The sequence below is a fragment of the Panthera pardus genome, unplaced genomic scaffold, assembly GCF_024362965.1.
Source record: "Panthera pardus isolate Hobbes unplaced genomic scaffold, ASM2436296v1 HiC_scaffold_27, whole genome shotgun sequence".
Lineage (NCBI taxonomy): Eukaryota > Metazoa > Chordata > Mammalia > Carnivora > Felidae > Panthera > Panthera pardus.
This window is the reverse complement of record NW_026526843.1, coordinates 56030472-56052509: the sequence shown is the minus strand read 5'-3', so window position 1 is coordinate 56052509 and position 22038 is coordinate 56030472. Positions and strand designations below refer to the sequence as shown.

The following is a 22038-nucleotide window of genomic DNA, read 5'->3' as shown; positions in this document are numbered from 1 at the left end:
ATTCTGACAGGTATGAGGTGATACCTGATTGTGTTTTTGCATTTCCCTGATGATGAATGATGGTGAGCAGTTTTCATGTGTCTTCAGCTATCTATATGTCTTTTTTTTTTTTGGAGAAATGTCTGTTCATGTTTTCTGTCCATTTTTTAATTGGATTCTTTGGGATATTTTGACATTGAGTTGTATACATTTTTTATATATTTTGGATACTAACCATTTATCAGATATGTCATTTGCAAGTATCTTCTCCCATTCATTAGATTGTCTTTTAGCTGTGTCGATTGCTCCCTTTGCTGTTCAGATGCCACATGAACCCTTTTATCTTCACTTTTATAGAAAAGGAAACAGAGGCATAGATAGGTTAAGTAACTTCCCCCAAGTTCATACAATAATTAATAGCAAAGCCCCAACTCAAACCCAGGTAAGTCTAATTCCATAGCCCATATTGTTAATCATATCCTTGTGGTTGATTCCTGTAATAGTATAAATGTACTGGGAAGGAGCTGGGAGACAATCCAAGGGAAAATTGTGATGTGAAATTTTTTATCAAAATTACTTTTAATAGACTCCCCACATTTAAAAATTTATATCAGGATGTATCTCATTATTTTTTATAGAGAATAAATGTTTTATATAAAACATAGATCTATGGGTGCCTGGGTGGCTCAGTCGGTTAAACATCCAAATTGATTTTTTCTCAGGTCATGATTTCATGGTTTGTGAATTTGAGCCCTGCGTCAGGCTCCACACTGGCAATGCAGAGCCTGCCTGGGATTCTCTGTCTCCCTCTATCTCTGCCCCTCTACCTGTCAAAATAAATAAATAAATTTTTAAAAAATAGATCTATTTAAATTTATAATCTTATATTTTACAATAACAAATGCTAAAAGACAGTACAATAATTAAATAAATATCTTGATACAGATTATTTGACACTTATTACAAATTAATTTTTCTCTGGAGTGTCCTTTCCAACATATTTTGTAAGAATGCAGCATGACTCACTAACTATAAAAGGTTGAAAAAATGTATTGCTGATGGAAACCTGGTAATTGTTAATTTAAATAGTTATGTTTGCTTAATAGAATCATATTCAAATTATATAGAACTTATATTTCAAGCATATTGCCAAGATAATAGGTAACTAGAAAAAATGAGGAAACAATTATATATGTATATGGAATAAGAAAAAAAATCAAACCAAGAGAAAGTAATGATCTCATAATAATGTTTACTGTTCTTTGGCATGTAATTAGAAATACTTCCTTACATTTTTTAGATCTGTGATAACTTTAGGCACTATTAATCTTCCCTATGTTATACAGTAGTTTGGCAAAATATATATGACTAAAAGAGATTTTAGTAGGGAGTGATAAAAACATTGTCAACTGAAGTGATTAATTTATATTATATCTAATCATCCCACTCATAAGGAGAAGCCACTGTGAGGCTTGTAAAATTAAAATGGAAAGCTTTTATTTTGTAAGGTAGAGGAGTAATATTCATTATCCACTTTCTGTGTAGCCGCATCCTATTATATGTGAGATCCCCATTCCTAGGAACTCTCCTGGAAACAGAGTCTATTATTAAGATTCACCCCTTCTCTTGGCAACTCTTAGAATCACCTTTTAGGTGTAGGGAAAACAAAATCTTGGGTAGTTCAGTACTCTATAATTCCAAAAAATCTTTTTTTTAAGGTTTACTTATTTTTGAAACAGGGAGTGCAAACAGGGAAGGGGCAGAGAGAGAGAGGGGGACAGAGGATCCAAAGCAGGCTCTGAACTTACAGCAGAGAGCCTAATGTGGGATTCAGACTCATGAACTGTGAGATCCTGTCCTGAGCTGAAGTCAGAAACTTAACTGACTGAGCTACCCAGGCGCCCCCATAATTCCACATAATTTTTAATGTAAAAAGGCCTATGTGTAGTGTTTGTGAATTAATTGAATCATTTTTTTCTTTAGTCCAAATGAGAGGATCCACAGAGAATCCTTCTTAGGAAACTCACAGATTACATTTTCAGATGCATTAGTCACAAATTTCTCTAGGGGCAAACTGCTGTATGACTTTAACCCCATAAGAGATGTAAAGAGAAGCCTCTGAACTCTTAGAAAGTTAAGCAAATTGATCATTTATCTACATGGGAAAGCCATCTCAGAGTACTTAGAAGGCTTTTAATTTAAAACATAAGGCTTTTAATTTAAAACTAAGCTCATGGACTCTTAGTCAGAAAAGTCATTGGAAATCATCTAGTTCACAGGATGGAAAACTTTTTCTGTAAACCACTAGATCTTAAATATTTGGAGCTTTGCAGGCCAAGAGACTATTTCCTAAACTGTTGAAGGAATTATTCTCCCTGCTGGGCTAAAAAACTTTTTTGCACTTTACTTTTTTTTTTACATTTTTAAAATATAAAAGTCTTCCTTTGCTCTTGGGTCATACAAAAACAGATCATAGGCTGGATTTGGCCAATAGGGCATAGTTTTCCAGCCCCTCATCTAGCTCATGTTTTCTTAAACTGGGCTCTACTTTGGGTGCTTATTAACATACTTGTATATTCTGGTTTCTTTCCTTGAAATTGAATAGCAAATGGGAATTCTTACAAGTGATGCTTTCCCAAAGTAAACCTCTAGGGAAATGTACCATGTATAATGATGGGGATAGTTTACCAAAAGGAGGACCATTTAAGAGTTAAGTTTCATAAGTACAGACCTTACTTCGTTTATTTCTTTTTTAGATTTTTTAAAAAGTTTTATATTTATTTATTTATTTATCTATCTATTTATTTATTTACGAATGCAATTTATTGTCAAATTGGCTTACATACAACACCCAGTACTCATCCCAACAAGTGCCCTACTCAATGAATATTTTATTTATTTTTGAGAGAGTGCAAGCAGGGGAGGGTCAGAGAGAGGGAGACAGAGGATCTGAAGTGGCTTTGCACTTACAGCAGTGAGCCAGGTGTGGAGCTTGAACTCATGAACTGCTAGATCACTGGGGACAAAGTCAGATGCCCAATCGACTGAGCTACCCAGGTGCCCCTGGGTCTTACTTCTTTTAGAAAGTAAAGGGGATTCTTACTGTGCTCTATCCCTGCTCCCCTTAAACTCCCTATTTAAGCCTTGGCATCCTCAAAATTTTTCAAATCACATGCTATGACTTCCTTATCATATAATTGCATTAAGATTAACATTAGTTACACAAAAATACTTTTTAGTAAAAAAAAAACAACATTATGGAGCAAAACCTTTCCATGTAGCTTATTAACCAAACCTTTTTGTTATCTTCACATTCCCCATGCACCTAGGAGTTTGCCTGGGAGTCAGCTGTTAGACTCTAAGGCCTAGATAACAGTGAGTCTATTTCTTTTAGAACAGTGGCTAACTAGAATACAATTATATATTATAGGTGTGTGGCCATGGCACTGATGTCATCAGATCAGGAAATGGTCTAATAAATTTATTCTTCTTAATGGCTAAAGTAATCTGTTAAGATTATGGGATAAAATTACAACTTTGTTCTATATAAGATGCAGTAAAAATAGGTAAAGGAATAAAGGAAAAATGTGGATATAAACCTTTGGACAGAGTTTTACTGACTTAACTAAAAATCAGTTTAGTGTACAGTATAAAAGTGTACATTAATTCTTTTTTTAAATGTTTATTTATTTTGAGAGAGAGACAGAGTGTGAGTGGGGGAGGGGTAGAGAGAGAGGGAGACACAGAATCAGAAGCAGGGTCCGGGCTCTGTGCTGTCCGCACAGAGCCCAATGTGGGGCCTGAACACACAAGCCGCAAGATCATGACCTGAGCCAAAATCAGACGCTCAACCGACTGAGCCACCTAGGCACCCCAAAACTGTACATTAATGCTTTAGAGGAAAGAAGCAACTTTCTAGAAAGAGGGGGAACTTTTTACAGATTCATTAGTTGGAGACATTTATTTAACAATCTAATTGAATTTAGTTTTCATAGCATTTTTTTCTCTCAATTAGAAATCAGTACTGTTCAGAATTACAGTTCTCAAGAAAGCATAGCCTTAGAGATAAAGATACATTAGCTTTTACAGAGTTCTAATTAATTTATAAATATCTTTTCCCCTCTTTTGATGTTAGTTGAAGTGTAATCAGCTAGCAGAAAATATTTATTTCAAAAGTGTCACCTCTGGAAAGTGGTATTACTAGGAAGAATACTTAAACCTTCTGATACTCTACACCATCTTTTAAAGTATTCTTACTAAGGAAGATATTTGGTTTAGTTTTACAAAAAGCAGACATAAATGTTTGTTATAGTCAAAGTCCCCAAACATCAGGAAGTATGACAATCCTAAATAACCACTGTGAATTCCATATTTATTGTGTTTTCTGTTAGATTTTTTTATCAATGTAGTAGAATATGTAGCTGCCTTTGGTTCTTTTGGAAAGAATAGAAACATAATCTATATAGTTCCTGAGGAGGCCAGGTATCCTGATAAATCCAATACATGAAAGGATATTAGTTACAAATTCATAAAGGCAAATATTATTTTATTAAGCATATATTATGTTTAGTTGAATAAATTTTGCTTATATTTTTCCTCACCCTTTAATTTTTTGTCTTGACTTTCAAACTAATGAAAACTAGTGAATTGGAGTCATAATAGAAAAGCTATTACTATGATTTGAGACTATGAGTAAAAGAAATTCTGAGTACTGGCATGTTTTAGACGAATGTTTAGAAGCACATGAAATTTATTTCTTATCTACCTCTCCTAGGGTGTGAAAATTTCAGTATTGTTCATGTTTGTTTGCCATATAAATCAACATTACATTTCCTTTACACATTATGTCTTTACCAGTTTTCATAGTGAGTGTTTTCTCTTAATCGCTAGTTCATGTGAGCCTCACAGTTGTCTGCTGAGACAGGACATTCTAAATCTTTTGTTATAATCAATTATAGAGTATATTACACCTCGTGGAATGTTTTTTTTCTTATATCATACCTAAATGTCATGTTATAAGTCTATTTTTTGCACGGGTTTTATTGAAAATGGAGTAAATCTTTTGTGTAGATAAAATTCATTTTGTTCATGAAATGTGTGTGAAGCCTTCATATGTGAAGGCTAACAATAAAATATTAACAGCAACTATGATGTCCCTGAAGGCTCCTTTTGGTTGAAAGAAACAGAACCCCATTCATACTACCTCGAGAAAAAACAAAAGGAAGGTGATAAGAACTTAAGTCAAGGATCATCATTACCATAGAGAACTCAAGGACAGAAAGTAAATATTTAGGAGGAACTGGAATCAGGAACCCATGTAAAAATGTTTTTGTCTGTCTAGAGTCATATGGTATGTGGTTTTAACTTCCTTTATGTATTGCTGTTTTATTCTTCACATTCTCTGCTTCTTGACTTTTTTCTACTTCTCTAGGCATATGACAGACTGTTTTCTCATAGTGCCTGAGATTACCTGTCCACACTTCAAACACAGCAGAAAAACACCTTCTGAATTCTAACTCTAAGTCCCAAGTAAAGAGAATCTACTCCAGTTTGGGTAATATTCCAGCTACCTACAACCAAGGGACTTGGTAACAGTACCAATGCAGCATTGGGAATGGTCATTAGTTCTTGGAAAGGTAGAGGCTAGGAACACACCTTACAACATATCTATCATGTCTGCCCTTATACTTAAATATTAATTCTGAAGTTTTACTTTGGAAGAGGTTCTCACTATGACTTTCCCTCAAGCACAAGTGAAGCTAATGAAGTGATATACTCCCCTCAGTCAAAATTACTAAGTGTGCTATTTTTCACGGTAAATGCAACTGAGAACTTATAACTTGGTTTATGATTTATTTTGCTTTTACAGCCAATAACTACAACTAATTCATCAAGTGAACTTATATTCTCACTTCAAGATGTGTCCCCTCCAATTGAAATAGTACCAGACAAATTTGAATATTTTTGCCCAGAAAGGCTCAACACTCCAAGGTAAGCCTCACTAAAAACCAGATCTACAACCTTTACTTGGTGTAGAATATAGAAAGTTTGTTTTATTTTCCACTACATTCTTAACATGATATTCAAGTCCCAATATAATGATTCATTGATTAGAAAGGAACAAGAAAATAGTACATTTCAAGAGAGTATCCTAGGCAGGCTATTACTTTCAGCTGTAATGGAAAACAGTTAATGTAAGGGTAAATACAAGTGTAAAATCTGCTTACACTGATACTATTCCAATTTGTTCACAAGAATGTTGGTGGTGTTTCTTACTTTCTACAACCTGATAGAAATGTGTACTCTATAGTATTGTTCACACAGAAAGGTTTTCAACAGAGAAAACATTTAACATTTGATGAATATTTTTAAGGTGTTCATGTTTGTCTTTCTTTAAGTAATGAAGGAGCAATTGTGATGTCACATGATGAAGGAAGCAAGTCTGAAACAGAAGCTTCTGATACAAAAATTTCTGAGATTTCAGCAGGTTCTTTGGCCTATAAAAGTCTCCAAGACCTAAAAATAATTGAAAGTGACACCCTCTTGCTGGAATCTGGCTCTGAAAGATGTGTGATTGATTCTGACTCTGATAGAGGCATTGGTTTGGACTCTGACTTAGAACATCACTCAAAAGACTCTGATTCAATAATATGGGGAATGGACTCAGACTCAGAAAAATGTCTCATGGACTCAAACTCTGTGAAACATCTGCAAGAAGCAGAAAAATACCAGGTGGCTTCAAGTTCTATGAAAGACCTGATGGAGTCAGAGCAACAGCTAGTGGGAGTTGAACAATGCCAGATGGACTCTGACTCTTTGAAACACTGGATGGACTCAGATTCAGAAAAATGTTTGGCAGACTCTGACTCTGAAAAATATGGGTTGAACTCAGACAGTGAAAGACCTGAGATGGATTCAGACTCAGAAAAATGCCATATGGCTTCTGCATGTGTGAAACACCTGCTAAAGGCAGAAAAATGCCAAATAGCTTCAGATTCTGTAAAAAGCCTGATGGAATCTCCGAAAATGTTGAGGGAGACAAAACAACACTGGATGCTCTCTGCTTCTGAGAGGTATGTGATGGACTCAGACATGGATAGAGATGAAATGGACTTAGCTTCTGCATCGTCAGTATGTCTGATGGGGGAAGAAAAACACCAGGAAAAGATAAGATCTAAGAGATATATAATGGAATCTGATTCTGAACCATGTGAGATGGACTCAGACTCAGAAAGATATGGGCTAGCCTCAACAGCTGTGAAATGTGTCATGGATGCTAAAACATTCCAGTTCAGCACTGATACTGAGGGATGCTGGATGGATTCTTGGTCTGAAAGACATACAAATGACTTAGATTCTGAAAGCCCAGAGATGGTCTCTGATTCAGTGAAACACACAGTTAAGGCTGAAAATTGCCAGAGGGCCTCTGACTTGGAAAGTTTATGGATGGGCCTCAGGTTTGAATCTAAAAGATGCTGGACTGACTCTGAAAGACAAAAATTGGACTTTGACTGTGGTAGATGTTGGGATAGCTCTGGAAGATATCAATTTAGGTCTGAAAGAATTCAGCATAGCTCTGGAAAATGTAGGGATGACCCTCAAAAACGTTGGGATAGCTTTGAAAGACATCAAATAGACCCCAATTCTGGAAAATATCTAGCAGATTCTGAAAATAAAAGACATAAAAATGAGTTTGAAAGTGAAAGACTCATGATGGATATGGCGAAGGAACAGTGTCTGATATTTGAAAATAAGAGACTTCAAACAGATGAAGACAAGAAAAGGTATCTCATAACATCTGACAGTGAACAAGAGCACAAGATTGTATTTCACAATGAAAGACACCCCATTGACTCAGAAAATGAAGCACAAAGGCTTGGTGCTCGCAAGAAGGACAATCGTCCTCAGGGTAAGCCTAAATATGTGTGACTTTTGAAAGTATAATTAATAACATGGTGACAATTACAAAATGTCAGTAGCTTTAACGGGTTTGGGCCTGAGATCATTTCATCAGAAGCTCAGAGAAAAGGCATCTTCATTCTAGATTTCCATTCACTTTTAAAAATTAGGCAAATAGGAGCACCTGGCTGGCTCAGTCAGTAGAGCATGTGACTCTTGATCTTGGGGTTGTAAATTGAAGCCCCATGTTGGGTGTAGAGGTTACTTAAAATCTTCGATAAAATTAGACAAATCATCTCTCTTTATATACTTCATAAAAGAAGAAAAATTAGAGGATTATTAGCAAAGATGGTTATTTTTGCCTAGAAAACAGCATGCTAAATTTTGCTCTGATTGTTCTGGAATGGGTCAGTAGAAATTGCTCATAAACTTTTCCCCATTATTTGTTGGTGTGAAAAGAAGTATCCAAGCCTAACTATACAGACATCCAACTTAACTTGCTTCTCTCAAAATTATTATAAAAGCTGCATAATTCTCAATAAATACTTGGCATTTACCTTGTTAGTCACATTTACTTTTACTTCACACTACATCATTATAATTCTCCATTTCCTAAACCATTGCATTAAGGTATGCTTAAAACAAAGGAACTATTATCATTTCATAAAATGTTTTTCTTCGTATTATTCATTTTCCACAGAGTCCTTTAGCTACAATTCAAAGGAGAAAAAAAAAAACTAAGAACTTGACCCCTAAACATTCAAAAGAGATTTTACCTCTGAAAATATAACAAGAAATTTGGTGCTTCAATAAACTCCAGTGACTCTTCAAAAATAGATCATTTGAAATAGTATATATTTAATGTATGATAAAGGTTTCCTATTTTAATATGCTATTTATACAGGAGTCTTTGAAATTTATCCTATATAATACTAACTTTTACATGTCATATTCTTTTAAGTAGAACAGGTTATTGAATCCAATAAAAATATACTATACATTTTTGGGCATTTACTAACACAAAGTGTTATCCAAGGGTTTCCTTGATTGTCAGACAGGTACATTTATCCTCAAGCCATTAATTCAATTGGATTAACTGTGCAATATTTTATTTGAACAGTCAGAGGAAAATATTCATCTCATTCTTTATATTCCCTAACAAAAATAATCTGGTTTCAATTAGAAATGAAATTCTATTGGAAAAGATTAAGGAGTGTAAGAAATGAATTTCTGAGATCCTCTTACAATGCAACATATTGGTAGGGTGGTGAAAGAAGTATGCTACCTTTCATGAAGAGGGGGAAAACCCTTAAAACAATGTTTTTACTGGATTTGAATTTTGTAACACTAAGTTGAATTCTCTCCTAACCAAATATCATTCTCTTCTAACAAGGCAATATTAGTGATTCTTTAAGAGTTGTATAAATCAGCATGGAGGGTATAAAGATTAACATTTCACATTCAGCTTCAGTTTTGATATTTTCAAACAGTATCTAATAAATGTCCAGTGAAATAGCATAACTACGTCTAAAGAACTCAACTGCACTGTTATTGATGTGCTTTGTAAAATTTTGCCAATCATGTGCTTACTATATGCTCAGCATATAATAAAAACATAAATGTATAATACCTTAAATTTATATAACACCTTTCAGCCTTCCAAAGTCCATTAATATTAAAATAACTACCATCTAATATTGTCAAGCACTGTGCTACACAAGTCACATGCATTATTACATCTAAACCCATCCTTTACTGATAATACCTAAGCTTTATACGACACTGCTAGGAAAAACTCTAAGCATTGTATGCATACTAATCTGTTAGTACCAATTCACCAGAACCAATTAATGAATACTAATTCACAAGTTTTACATGTGTGAATTCATTAAACCGTTACAGCAATCTAGGACATAGTCACGTTTATCATTTTTAGTTGACCAATAAAGAAACTGGGGCACAAAGAAATTATATAATTAACCAAGGTAACATAATACATGGCAGTCAAGATATTAACCCATGCTCCAAAGTCTGTGCTGTTAAACATGAAGACATCTTTCAGCTAAGAAGAATATATACTATCCCAGGGTGCCTGGGTGGCTCAGTCAGTTAAGCGTCCGACTTCGGCTCAGGTCATGATCTCACAGTTTGTGGGTTTGAAACTTGTGTTGGGCTCTGTGCTGACAGCTCAGAGCCTGGTGCCTGCTTCGGATTCTGTGTCTCCCTCTCTCTCTGCCCTTCCTCTGCACTCTCTCTCTCTCTCTCAAAAATAAATGAACATTAAAATAATTTAGAAGAACATGAATTATCCCAATTTTATAGTGAGAAAAATGAGGCTATAATCCTCAAAAGAGTTGTGCTGGACTTTGAAACTGGATTTATCTGCCTCCAGAGCCTGAGTTTTTAAGTATGTTGTTTATATCTCAACTCTTGTTTAACCTCATATTCTTTTTTGTAATTTTTATTTATTTACTTTTAATTTATTTAGATTCAAGTTAGCTAACATACAGTGTAGTATTTGTTTCGGATAAAACACAGTGATTCATCACTTACATATAACACCCAGTGATCATTCCAATAAACTTCCTCCATAATATCCATCTCCCATTTCGCCCATCCCCCCACACACCTCCCCTCCAACAACAGTCAGTGTGTTCTCTATATTTGAGAGTCTCTTATGGTTTGTCTCCCACTCTGTTTTTATCTTATTTTTCCATCCCTTCCCCTATGTTCATCTGTTGTGTTTCTTAAATTCCACATATGAGTGAAATCATATATTTGCCTTTCTCTGCCTGACTTATTTCACTTAGCATAATACAATCTCGTTCTATCCACATTGTTACAAATGTAGATTTTGTTCTTTTTTATCACTGGTAGTATTCCATTGTAAATATATGACACATTTCTTTATCCACTTATCAGTGGATGTGTATTTAGGGTCTTTCCATAATTTGGCTATTATTGATAGTGCTTCTATAAACATCGGGGTGTATGTGCCCCTTCAAATCAGCATTTTTTGTATCCTTTGGATAAATACCTAGCAGTGCAATTGCTGGGTCGTAGGGTAGTTCTGTTTTTAGTTTTTGAGGAGCCTCCATACTGTTTTCCAGAGTAGCTGCACCAGTATTCATTCCTACCAACAGTGCAAAACAGTTCCCCTTTCTCCACATCCTCGCTAACATCTATTATTTTCTGAGTTGTACATTTTAGCCATTCTGACAGGTGTGAGGTGGTATCTCAGTGTGGTTTTGATTTGTATTTCCCTGATGATGTGTAATGTTGAGCATCTTTTCATGTGTCTGTTAGCTATCTGGATGTCTTCTTGGGAAAAGTGTCTATTCATGTCTTCCCATTTCTTCATTGAATTATTATTATTATTATTATTATTATTATTATTTTGGTGTTGAGTTTGATAAGTTCTTTATAGATTTTGGATGCTAAGTCTTTATCTGATAAGTCATTTACAAATATTTTCTCCCATTCTGTTGGTTGCCTTTCAGTTTTGTTCATTGTTTCCTTAGCTGTGCAGAAACTTTTTATCTTGACGAAGTCCCAATAGTTCATTTTGTTTTTATTTCCCTTGCCTCTGGACGCATGTCTAGTAAGAAGGTGCTGTGGCCAAGGTCAAAGAGGTTGCTGCCTGTTTTCTCCTGTAGGATTTTGATGGTTTCTTGTCTCACATTAAGGTATTTCATCCATTTTGAGTTTATTTTTGTGTATGGTGTAAGAAAGTGGTTCAGTTTCACTCTTCTGCATGTTGCTGCTGTTCAGTTTTCCCAGCACCATTTGCTGAAGAGACTCTCTTTTTTCTATTGGATACTCTTTCCTGCTTTCTTGAAGACTTTTGAAGAAGTTGGCCATACATTTGTGGGTCCTTTACTGGGTTCTGTATTCTGTTCCATTGATTTATGTGTCTGTTTTTGTGCCAGTATTATACTGTCCTGATGATTACAGATTACAACTTTGTAATACAGCTTAAAGTCCAGAATTATGCTGCCTCCAGCTATGGTTTCCTTTTTTAACATTACTTTGGCTATTTTGGGTCTTTTGTGGTTCATACAAATTTTAGGATTGTTTGTTCTAGCTCTGTGAATAATGATGGCGTTATTTTGATAAGGATTGCACTGAATGTGTAGCTTATTTGGGGTAGTATAGACTTAACAGTACTTGTTCTTACAATCCATGAGTGCAGAATGTTTTTCCATTTCTTTCTGTCTTCCTCAATTCCTTTTATTAGCTTTCTGTAGTTTTCAGCATACAGACCTAACCTATTTGGTTAGGTTAATTCCTAGGTATCTTATGGTTTTGTATGCAATTGTAAATGGGATCAATTCCTTCATTTCTCTTTCTACTGTTTCACTATTGGTGTATAGAAATGCAACAGATTTCTGTGTGTTTATTTTATATATTGTGATTATTCTGAATTCAAGTATCAATTCTAGTAGTTTTTTGATGGAGTCTTTTTTGGTTTTCCATGTAGAGTATCAAGTCATCTTTGAAGAGTATAAGTTGGACTACTTCTTTGCCATTTTGTATGCCTTTTATTTCTTTTTGTTGTCTGGTTGCTGCGGCTAGGATTTCTAGTACTATGTTGAACAACAGTGGTGATAGTGGACATATCTGTTGTGTTCCTGACCTTAGGGGGGAAGCTCTCATTTTTCCCCATTGAGAATGATATTAACTATGGGCCTTTCATACATGCCTTTTATTATGTTAACACATGTTCTTTCTACCCCTACTTTCATGAGGGTTTTTATCAAGAAAGGATGCTGTGTCTCATCAAATGCTTTTTCTGCATCTATTGAAAGGATTGTATGGTTCTTATGCCTTATTTTATTAGTGTAATGTATCACATAGATTGATTTGTGAATACTGAACCAGCCCTGAAGCCCAGGAATAAATCCCAATTGATCATGGTGAATAATTTTTGAATTTGATTTGTTAGTATCTTATTGAGAATTTTTGTATCCAAGTTCATCAGGGATATTGGCCTGTAATTCTCATTTTAATGGTGTCTTTGGTTTTGGAATCAATGTAATAATGCTGGCTTCGTAGAATGAGTTTGGAAGGTTTCTTTCCATTCCAATTTTTGGAACAGTTTCAGAAGAATAAGTATTAACTGTCCTTAAATGTCTGGTAGAATTGTCCTGGGAAGCCTTTGGCCCAAGACTCTTATTTGCTGGGACATTTTTGATAACTGATTCAATTCCTTTGTTGTTTATGGGCCTGTTCAAATTTTTTATTTCTTCTTGATTGAGTTTTGGTAGTGTGTGATTGTCTAGGAATTTGTCCATTTCCTTCAGATTGTATAGTTTGCTAGCATACAATTTTTCATAGTATTCTCTTATAATTGTATTTCTGTGGTGTTGGTTATGACTCTCCTCTTTCATTCCAGATTTTATCTGCTATGGTCCTCTTTCATTTCTTTTTCATAAGTCTCACTAGGGGGTTATCAATTTTGCTTATTCTTTAAAAAACTATCCTTAAGTTTCATTGATCTGTTCTACCATTGTTTTCTTTGTTTCTATATCATTTATTTCTTCTTTAATCCTTTTATTTCCCTTCTTATGCTGACTTTAGGCTTTATTTGCTGCTCCTTTTCTAGCTCCTTCAGGTATAAGGCTAGGTTATGCATTTGAGACCTTTCTTGCCTCATGAGATAGTCCTGAATTGCAATGTACTTTTTTCTTAGGGCTGTGTTTGCTGTGTCCCAAAGGGTTTAAGCTGTCATGTTTTCATTTAATTTCCATCCATGTATTTTTTTTATTTCTTCTTTAAATTCCTGGTTAACCCATTAATTCTTTAGAAGGATGTTCTTTAACCTCCTTGTATTTAAATGCATTCCAAATTTTTTCTTGTGCTTGACTTCAAGTTTCATAGCATTATAATCTGAAAATATGCATGTTATTATCTCTATCTTTTTGTACTTGTTGAGGGCTGATTTGTGACCCAATATGTGATCTGTTCTGGAGAATGTTCCATGTGCACTCAAGAAGAATGTGTATTCTATTGCTTTAGGATGAAATGTTCTTAAGATATCTGTTAAGTCCATCTGGTCCAGTGTGTCATTCAAATCCATTGCTTCCTTGTTAGTTTTCTGCTTAGATGATCTGTCCATTGTTGTAAGTGTTGTATTAAAGTCTCCTACTATTATGGTATCATTCTCAATGAGTTTCTTGATGTTTGTTATTAATTTATTTATATATTTGGGTTCTTTCAAGTTGGGGACATAAATATTTATAATTGTTAGATCTTCTTAATGGATAGACCCATTAATTATGATATAATGCCCTTCTTCATTTCTTGTTACAGTCTTTGGTTTAAAATCTAGTTTGTCTGATATAAGTACGGCTACTTCAGCTTTCTTTTGACCTCCATTAGCATGATACATGGATCCCCATCCCCTTATTTTCAATATGCAGGGTCCTTAAGACTAAAATGAGTCTTTCATAGGCAGCATTTGAATGGATCTTTTTTTTTTTTAATCCATTGTGATACCCTGTGTCTTTAGATTGGAGCACTTAGTCCATTTACATTACTGTGATTATTGAAGGATATGAATTTAGAGCCATTGTGTTATCTGTAGAGTTAGTGTTTTTGGTGATGTTCTCTGCTCCTTTGTAGTCTTTTCTGCTTTGGCCTTTTTTTTTTCTCATGCAGAGAGTGCCCTTTAAAATTTCTTACAGGGCTGGCTTAGTGGTCACGAACTCCTTTCCTTGTTGTTTGTCTGGGAAAGTCTTTATTTCTTCTTCTATTCTGAGTGACAGCCTTGCTTGATAAAGGAATCTTGGCTACATATTTTTTCCTATTCAGCACATTTAATATTTCCAGCCACTCCTTTCTGGCCTGCCAAGTTTCAGTGGACAGGTCTGCTTCTAATTTTGTGTGTCTACCTTTATAGGTTAAGGACCTTTTGTCCCCAGCTGCTTTCAGAATTCTCTCTTTATCTTTGTATTTTGCCAGTTTCACCAAGATATGTTGTGGTGTTAACCTGTTTTAGTTGATTTTGAAGGGAGTTCTCTGTGCCTCTAGGAATTGAATGCTTGTTTCCTTCCCCAAATTAGGGAAGTTCTCAACTATAATTTATTCAAATAAACCTGTCCCTTTTTCTTGCTCTTCTTCTTTTGTGCCTTCTGTGTTATGGATATTGTTTTGAGTCACGGAATAACTTAGTTCTCTAAGTCACCCTTTATTATCTAGTAATTTCTTTTCCTTCTTTTTTCAGATTAATTATTTTCCATAATTTTATCTTCTATTTCACCTATTCCCTCCTCTGCTTCTTCCATGCTTGCTGTCACTGTATCTAGTTTATTTTGCATTTCAGTTATAGTATTTTTAAATTCATCCTGACTAGTTCTTAGGTCTTTGATATTTGCAGCAAGGGTTTTTATGGTGTTTTCTATGATTTTTTGAAGCCCAGATAGTAGTCTTATGACTGTTCTAAATTCGTGTTCAGATACATTGTTTATATCTGTTTTGAGCAAGTCCATGACTAATTTCTTCTTGACCTTTCTTTTGGGGAGAATTCTTCCATCTTGTCATTTTGGCTCAGTTTCTGTCTTTTGAGTGATTTATAAGTTTGTTATATTCCCTACACCTGAGAGTACTACTATATTTAAAAGGAGTCATACACTGTCCAGGGCCTGGCACTCCAGGAAGTGTTTCAGGTGTATGCTGTGTGCACTCTGCTGTTGTGTTTTGGCTACTCTTTCCCACTGGTCAGTCTTCTGCAGAGTTTCTCCTTGCTTGCACTGGTGGAGGGTTTGGACCTTTAACTAGGTGTGCTTTGATTTGCTTGTTGAAGTAACCCTGGGGGCAAAAAGGGAGGGTAGCCTTATACTAAAAAGAGAAAAGGAAAAGGAACAAGAAAATTTGAATGAAAAATATATCAGGCTTACTCCAAGGAGAAATAAAGCAAAAAAAAAATGAAAAAAAAGCAAAAGAAAGGAGAAAAGAAGGGTAAAGAAAAGAGTAAAAAAGCCTGATCCAAAATAAAAAGAAAAGATAAAAGGAATGAGAGAAAACAAATCAGAAACCATGAGCCTAATTTCCAAAGAAAAAAGAAAGGAGAAGGAGGTAAAAAAGAAAATACACAGTTGTCTGTTGGTGCCTGAGGGGTGGTGGTTGTGCTGGTCTGGAGGAGAGACTGACTGTGTCATCTCAGAGTCAGTCTTGCCCCAGTAAATAATCAGGTGCCAGTCACGGAGGTGGCAGGGTTTGGTGTACATGTGTCTTGCCCCACTGGGGGCTGATGTGTTCCTTTCCGAAGTCCCACCATGTTGGTGTTAAGGGGAAAATGGCACCACCCCAATCTCTCATCACCAGACCAGAGATCTCCACCTCTGCTATTCAGGCAGCCCTCACAGTATAGTGAGAGAAATTAACTCTCCCTTCACCAAAACTCTCTTGCACTTTTTCATTGGTGCAGGCTGGGATTCAAAATCCAAAGTCTTAAAGGACCCAACACAGTGTGCATCTCCTCCCCTCCTCGGGAGTAGAGCCTCTCCATCCTGCTGATGAAAGGCCTTTAGATCGCAACATCAGGGTCTTTTGTCCTCGGGGAGGCAATAAACCTTATTCCAAAAGTACTTCAGGAAAGAGACTGTTCTCTCTCAGGGCACCCTGGAGATCATTTCACGACACTATACAGTCCTGGGCCAGCTCCCTTCTCCAGGAGCATGTGCAACAGCTCTGCTCCTGACAAAGTCACAAACTTCCAAAACCTCAGAGTTTGAGCTCCAAAAGCTGTTTGCAAAAAAGAACTGAGATACTCGGTACTTCTTGCTCCCCATTCCATGGTCCAGAGAGGTTTTCCTCCTGTGCTAACTCAATGAGACACTTTCTCAACCCCTCTCTTTTCCTATTTTTTTGTCTCTCCACATAAAGGGTTCCTCCCTTCTGCGTCTCCACCATTTTCTCTCCCCCAATTCACATTCATGCACCTCTAATCTGCCATGCTGTCTCCTTGTAACTTTGAAGATCCTTCTGCCACTCTGCAACTCTATTTCCTGAATATTCCAAGTAATCTTACCTCAATACAGCTGTGTTTGAGGGACAAGGAAAGACCAGGGTCCTCCTACTTATGCATCATCTTAACTCCTCCCCTAACGTCACATTATTCTTATTTAGAAAGAGCTACTACAGTAAAAAATTATTATTTCTGCTTTAAAAAATGAGGAAAATGAGACTCAAGCAGACTACGTTCCTAAATGTAACATAGGTAATCAGTGGTTAGGCTAGAGTATAGAAACTCCTAGTCTACTGTTAGCTCAACTACATCTGTGACTTCATGAAGTTTATAATCTAACTGAGGAAATATTCCACATGAAACCAGTCAATTAACTACACTTTACCTGAGCCTAATTTTTTTTTTTATAAAAGTCTTTGGCACATTTTAAATATTTGCAATTAGACTGTATTTAATATGTGGATTATTATTAATGTAAAGCATGCACTTGGGTATAGTCAATCCATAGGTGAAGCCCTTTCATATATAAATCAAAAGTTTGCTAGCTGCTTTCACCTATCTTCAGATGTTCTATATGGAAAACATAAACTGATAGAAAGAACATGCCTGAACATCATAAAGGCCATATATGAAAGACCCAAGAATGGATGCTGTAGTTTGTCAAATGCTTTTTCTGCATCTATTGAGAGGATCATATGGTTCTTATCTTTTCTTTTATTAATGTGGTTTATCATATTGATTGATTTGCAAATGTTGAACCAGCACTATAGCCCAGGAATAAATTTCACTTGATCATGGTGAATAATTCTTCCAATGTACTGGTGAATAATTCTTTCAATGTACGGTTGGATTCGATTTGCTAGTATCTTTTTGATAATTTTTTGCATCCATGTTCAGCAGGGATGTTGGACTTTTTAAGTGAGGTCTTTGGTTTTGGATCAAGGTAATGCTGGCTTCATAGAAGGAGTTTGGAAGTTTTCCTTCCATTTCTATTTTTTGGAACAGTTTGAGAAGAATACATGTTAACTCTTCTCTAAATGTTTGGTAGAATTCCCCTTGGAAGTTATCTGGCCCTGGACTTTTGTTTTTTGTGATTTTTGATTACTGATTCATTTCTTTGCTCCCTACAGGTCTGTTCAAATTTTCTGTTTCTTCCTGTTTAAGTTTTAGTAGTTTGTATGTTTCTAGGAATTTATCCATGTCTTTGAGATTACCCAGTTTGTTGGCATATAATGCTTCATAATATTCTCATGACTATTTATATTTCTGTGATGTTGATTAGCAATACACTCTTCTTAAAGTCAGAGCTTGCATTGTGTCTGCCCCTTATCTATGCTTTCTATGGTAAAGAGACAGGAGAAATGACTTTGCTGCATTTCCTAGGCCAAAAATTAAGTCGTTTTGCTCCTCTGACTATGGATTCTAAATAATATTTTTAAATGAAAAGCTGGTTATAAAACAGTTTTTTATCTTTTTCACACACTACTTTTCCTGGGAACAGTATAAATCTCATTAATAATATTAACTAGTTTACTCAACTTCTATGTCTGTTATAATTATATTTAGAATTTATCTTGCACCTTAAAATTTTACACCAAGTACAACCATTTTGGGATTATTAAATTGAATTCTCCATTCCGTCTGACATGAGAATATTTCCATATCCTACATAGCCTGTTGTTAGCCATTTTTGTTTCATTAAAAAATTGTGGTAAAATATGCATAAAATAAAATTTAGTATCTTGATCATTTTTAAATGTACAGTTTAGTGGTAAGTTCAGATTGTTGTGCAACCAGTCTGCAGAACTCTTTTCATCTTGCAAAACAAACCTTATACCCATTAAACAATAACTTACCATTTCCCTTTTTCCTCAGTCCCTGGCAACCACAATTCTACTTCCTTTCTCTATGATATTTTTAAGTTTCTATTTGTGTTCCAGTTAGTTAACATAGTGTAATATTAGTTTGAAGAGTGCAATTTAGTGATTCAACCTTCCATATAACACCCTGTGCTCATCACAAGTGCACTTCTTAATCCCCATCACCTATTTAGCCCATTCCCCTACCCACCTCGCCTCTTATAACCATCAGTTTGCTGTCTGTAGTTAAGCATATGTTTCTTGGTTTGCCTCGCTCTCTCTTTTATCCCCACGCTTGTTTATTTTCTTTATGATTTTGGCAAAGCATCTCATATAAGTATTTATTTCATATATAGTATTTGTGTATATCTGCTTGCCTTCTTGAAGTCAGCATAATATCCTTGAAGTTCATCCATGTTGTTGCATGTGTCAAAATTTCCTTCCTTTTTAAGGATAAATAGTATTCTATTGTATGGATATACCTGAATTTGTTTATCCATTCATGTCTCCCTGGATAGATGTTGGTGTTGGGTAGCTTTCATCTTTTGGCTATTGTGAATAATGTCACTATAAATATGAGTGGTAGATATCTCTTTGAGATCCTGCTTTCATTTTGGGGGGTATATAATCAATGGACAATTGTTGGATCATATGTTAATTATATATATATTTTTTCATTTTTTGAAGATTTGTCATACTGTTTTCTATAATGGCTCTACCATTTTACATTCCCACTAACAGTGCACAAGGGTTCCAATATCTGTACCATTTCACATCCTCACCAATAATTGTTTTATGTTTTTTTTTCAATTTTTTAATTTTATTTAGTTTTAGAGAGAGAGAGAGAGAGAGTGCATTAGTGAGTGAGAGGGGCAGAGGGAGAGAGAGAGAAAATCTTGAGCTGACTTCATGCTTAGCATGGAGCCCAACACAGAGCTTGATCCCATGACCCTGGGATCACGATCTCAGCTGAAATCAAGAGTTGGACACTCAACTGACTGAGCCACCCAGGTGCCCCTGTTTTTTGTGCAGTAGTCATCCTAATGGGTGCTTTTTAGGCAATTTTATGCCAATATTTCATTTATTAGGACATGAATTGACTATAAAAGTTTTTAGAAAAACTTAACTGAGAATATTCTGAATTTTTATGTGAGGTAACTATATCAATAGCATATGGTAGAATATTTTTAACTTCATCTTCAATATTGCTTTAATAAGCTCCATGAAAATTGGGAAGAGGATCTCCATTAATTTGAATAAAAATAGTACTATCATAAACATTAATTCACTGCAGAATCATATAATGTTTCCTTTCTACAATCTTATTAGGAATTGGAAAATAGTTATGTCTATTTAATGTTTTCAGGTTTTTGGAGGCCTGTTTTCTTGTCATCTCCATTTAGCCAAAGAAAGAGAACTGAAGAACAAAAGTCTGCACAACAAATTGATAACAGAGGTGAGTATATTCGATAGAAATTGCCAAATGGTTTTAGATATTTTCTGTCAATATTTGGAAAATTTTAAGCCAGTATTTGTTGTATCAGGGATCCCCAAGGCAATATCTGAATACAGTCATTCTCTAGGAGTATACACTGGACTCAACATACAGTAGTACTAAAGGCTAAAATTTACTACAGCAAAAGATCACGTGATAAAATCAGTAATGAGAAAAGGCGCATAGAATGAAGACTATCAGGAAGCAGGTACAAGGTTCCAAGAGTCCACACTTCCAACGGAGTCATACGAAATTCATTTAATTCATCTAGCAAGTTATGACAACATCTGTGAGATGTTGTCTACCAGGGAAGCTCATTAAATTCTCAGTTTCCAGAAAATTAAAAAAAAAAACAGCTTTATTGTGATATAATTCACCCACTCAACATGGTTCAGTGGTTTTAAGTATACTCACAGATATGTGCAGTCATCACAAAAATCCCTTTTGGAAAAATGTTATCACCATAAAAGGTAATCCTATACTCTATATTTATCATCTGCCTACCTCTCCCATTTCCCTATCCCTAAGACACCACTAATGTGCTTTGTGTCTATATAGATTTCCCTATCTTGGACATTTTTTATGAGTACAATAATATAATACATGGCCCTTTGCGACTGCATTCATTCAATTAGTACAATGCTTTCAAGGTTAGTCCATATTGTAGCATGTTTTCATTTCTCTTCATTATATGCATAGGAGAAAAATTGCTAAATAACATGGTTACTCCATGTTTAATTGTCATGCTGTTTTCCAAAGTGACTACATAATTTTACACTCCCACCATCATTGTATGAGGATTCCTATTTATCCACATTCTTGTAAACACTTTTCATTATCTGACCTTTTTATTTTAACCATCCTAGTAGTATGAAATGTTATTAATTTATGATTTTTATTTGTAAGTCCCCAATGACTAATAATGTTGAACATATTTTTATGTGCTTTTGACCATTGTAGATCTTCCTTGGATAAATATCTATCCATCCAAATATCTTTTATAGTCTATATTTTTATTATTTTTTGTTAGTGAGTTGTAAGTTCTTTATATATTCTGAATACATGTTTTTTATCAGATATACAATTTGCAAACATGTTATACCATTCTGTATTGCCTTTTTATTTTCGGATGGTGTCCTTTGAAATACAAAACTTTTTAACTTTAATACAGTTAAGATTATTTATTCTTTTCCTATTATTGTTCATAATTTGAGTGTCATATCTAATAATTATTTGCCAAATCCAAGATTGTGAAGATTTATAACTATGTTACTTCCTAATAATGTTATAGTTTAAGTTTGTACATTTAATTTCTTGATGCATTTTGAGTTATTTTTTTTCTGTATAGTGTGATGTGAGGGAACAATTTAATCTTTTGAATGTGACAGTCCAGTTGACTCAATACCACGTGATGAAGAGACTATTTTCCTCCATGGAATGGTATTGGCTGCTTGTCAAAAATCAGTTGACCAGGGGCGCCTGGGTGGCGCAGTTGGTTAAGCGTCCGACTTCAGCCAGGTCACGATCTCGCGGTCCGTGAGTTCGAGCCCCGCGTCAGGCTCTGGGCTGATGGCTCGGAGCCTGGAGCCTGTTTCCGATTCTGTGTCTCCCTCTCTCTCTGCCCCTCCCCCGTTCATGCTCTGTCTCTCTCTGTCCCAAAAATAAATAAAAAACGTTGAAAAAAAAATTTAAAAAAAAAGATCAGTTGACCAGAGATCTGTAGTTTTATTTCTGTATCTTAGTCTTATTCCACTGATCTATAAGCTTATCTTATGCTTTACCACATTGTCTTAATTACTGTTGCTTTGTAATACATTTTTAAAATGGAAGCATGAGTA

The 22038-nt window shown here is 35.1% G+C and overlaps 1 protein-coding gene across 2 annotated transcripts in view; it reads left to right on the top strand.

Annotated features, from left to right (window-relative positions):
- Positions 1-22038, top strand: part of LOC109255075 (uncharacterized) — a 443355-nt gene that overhangs the window by 362134 nt on the left and 59183 nt on the right. For both annotated transcript variants that reach the window (XM_019429494.2, XM_053891448.1), the window contains 3 exons: positions 5849-5970; positions 6378-7888; positions 20072-20161. In XM_019429494.2, the coding sequence (XP_019285039.2) occupies positions 5849-5970; positions 6378-7888; positions 20072-20161 (1723 nt within the window). The remainder of the gene's footprint in view (positions 1-5848; positions 5971-6377; positions 7889-20071; positions 20162-22038) is intronic.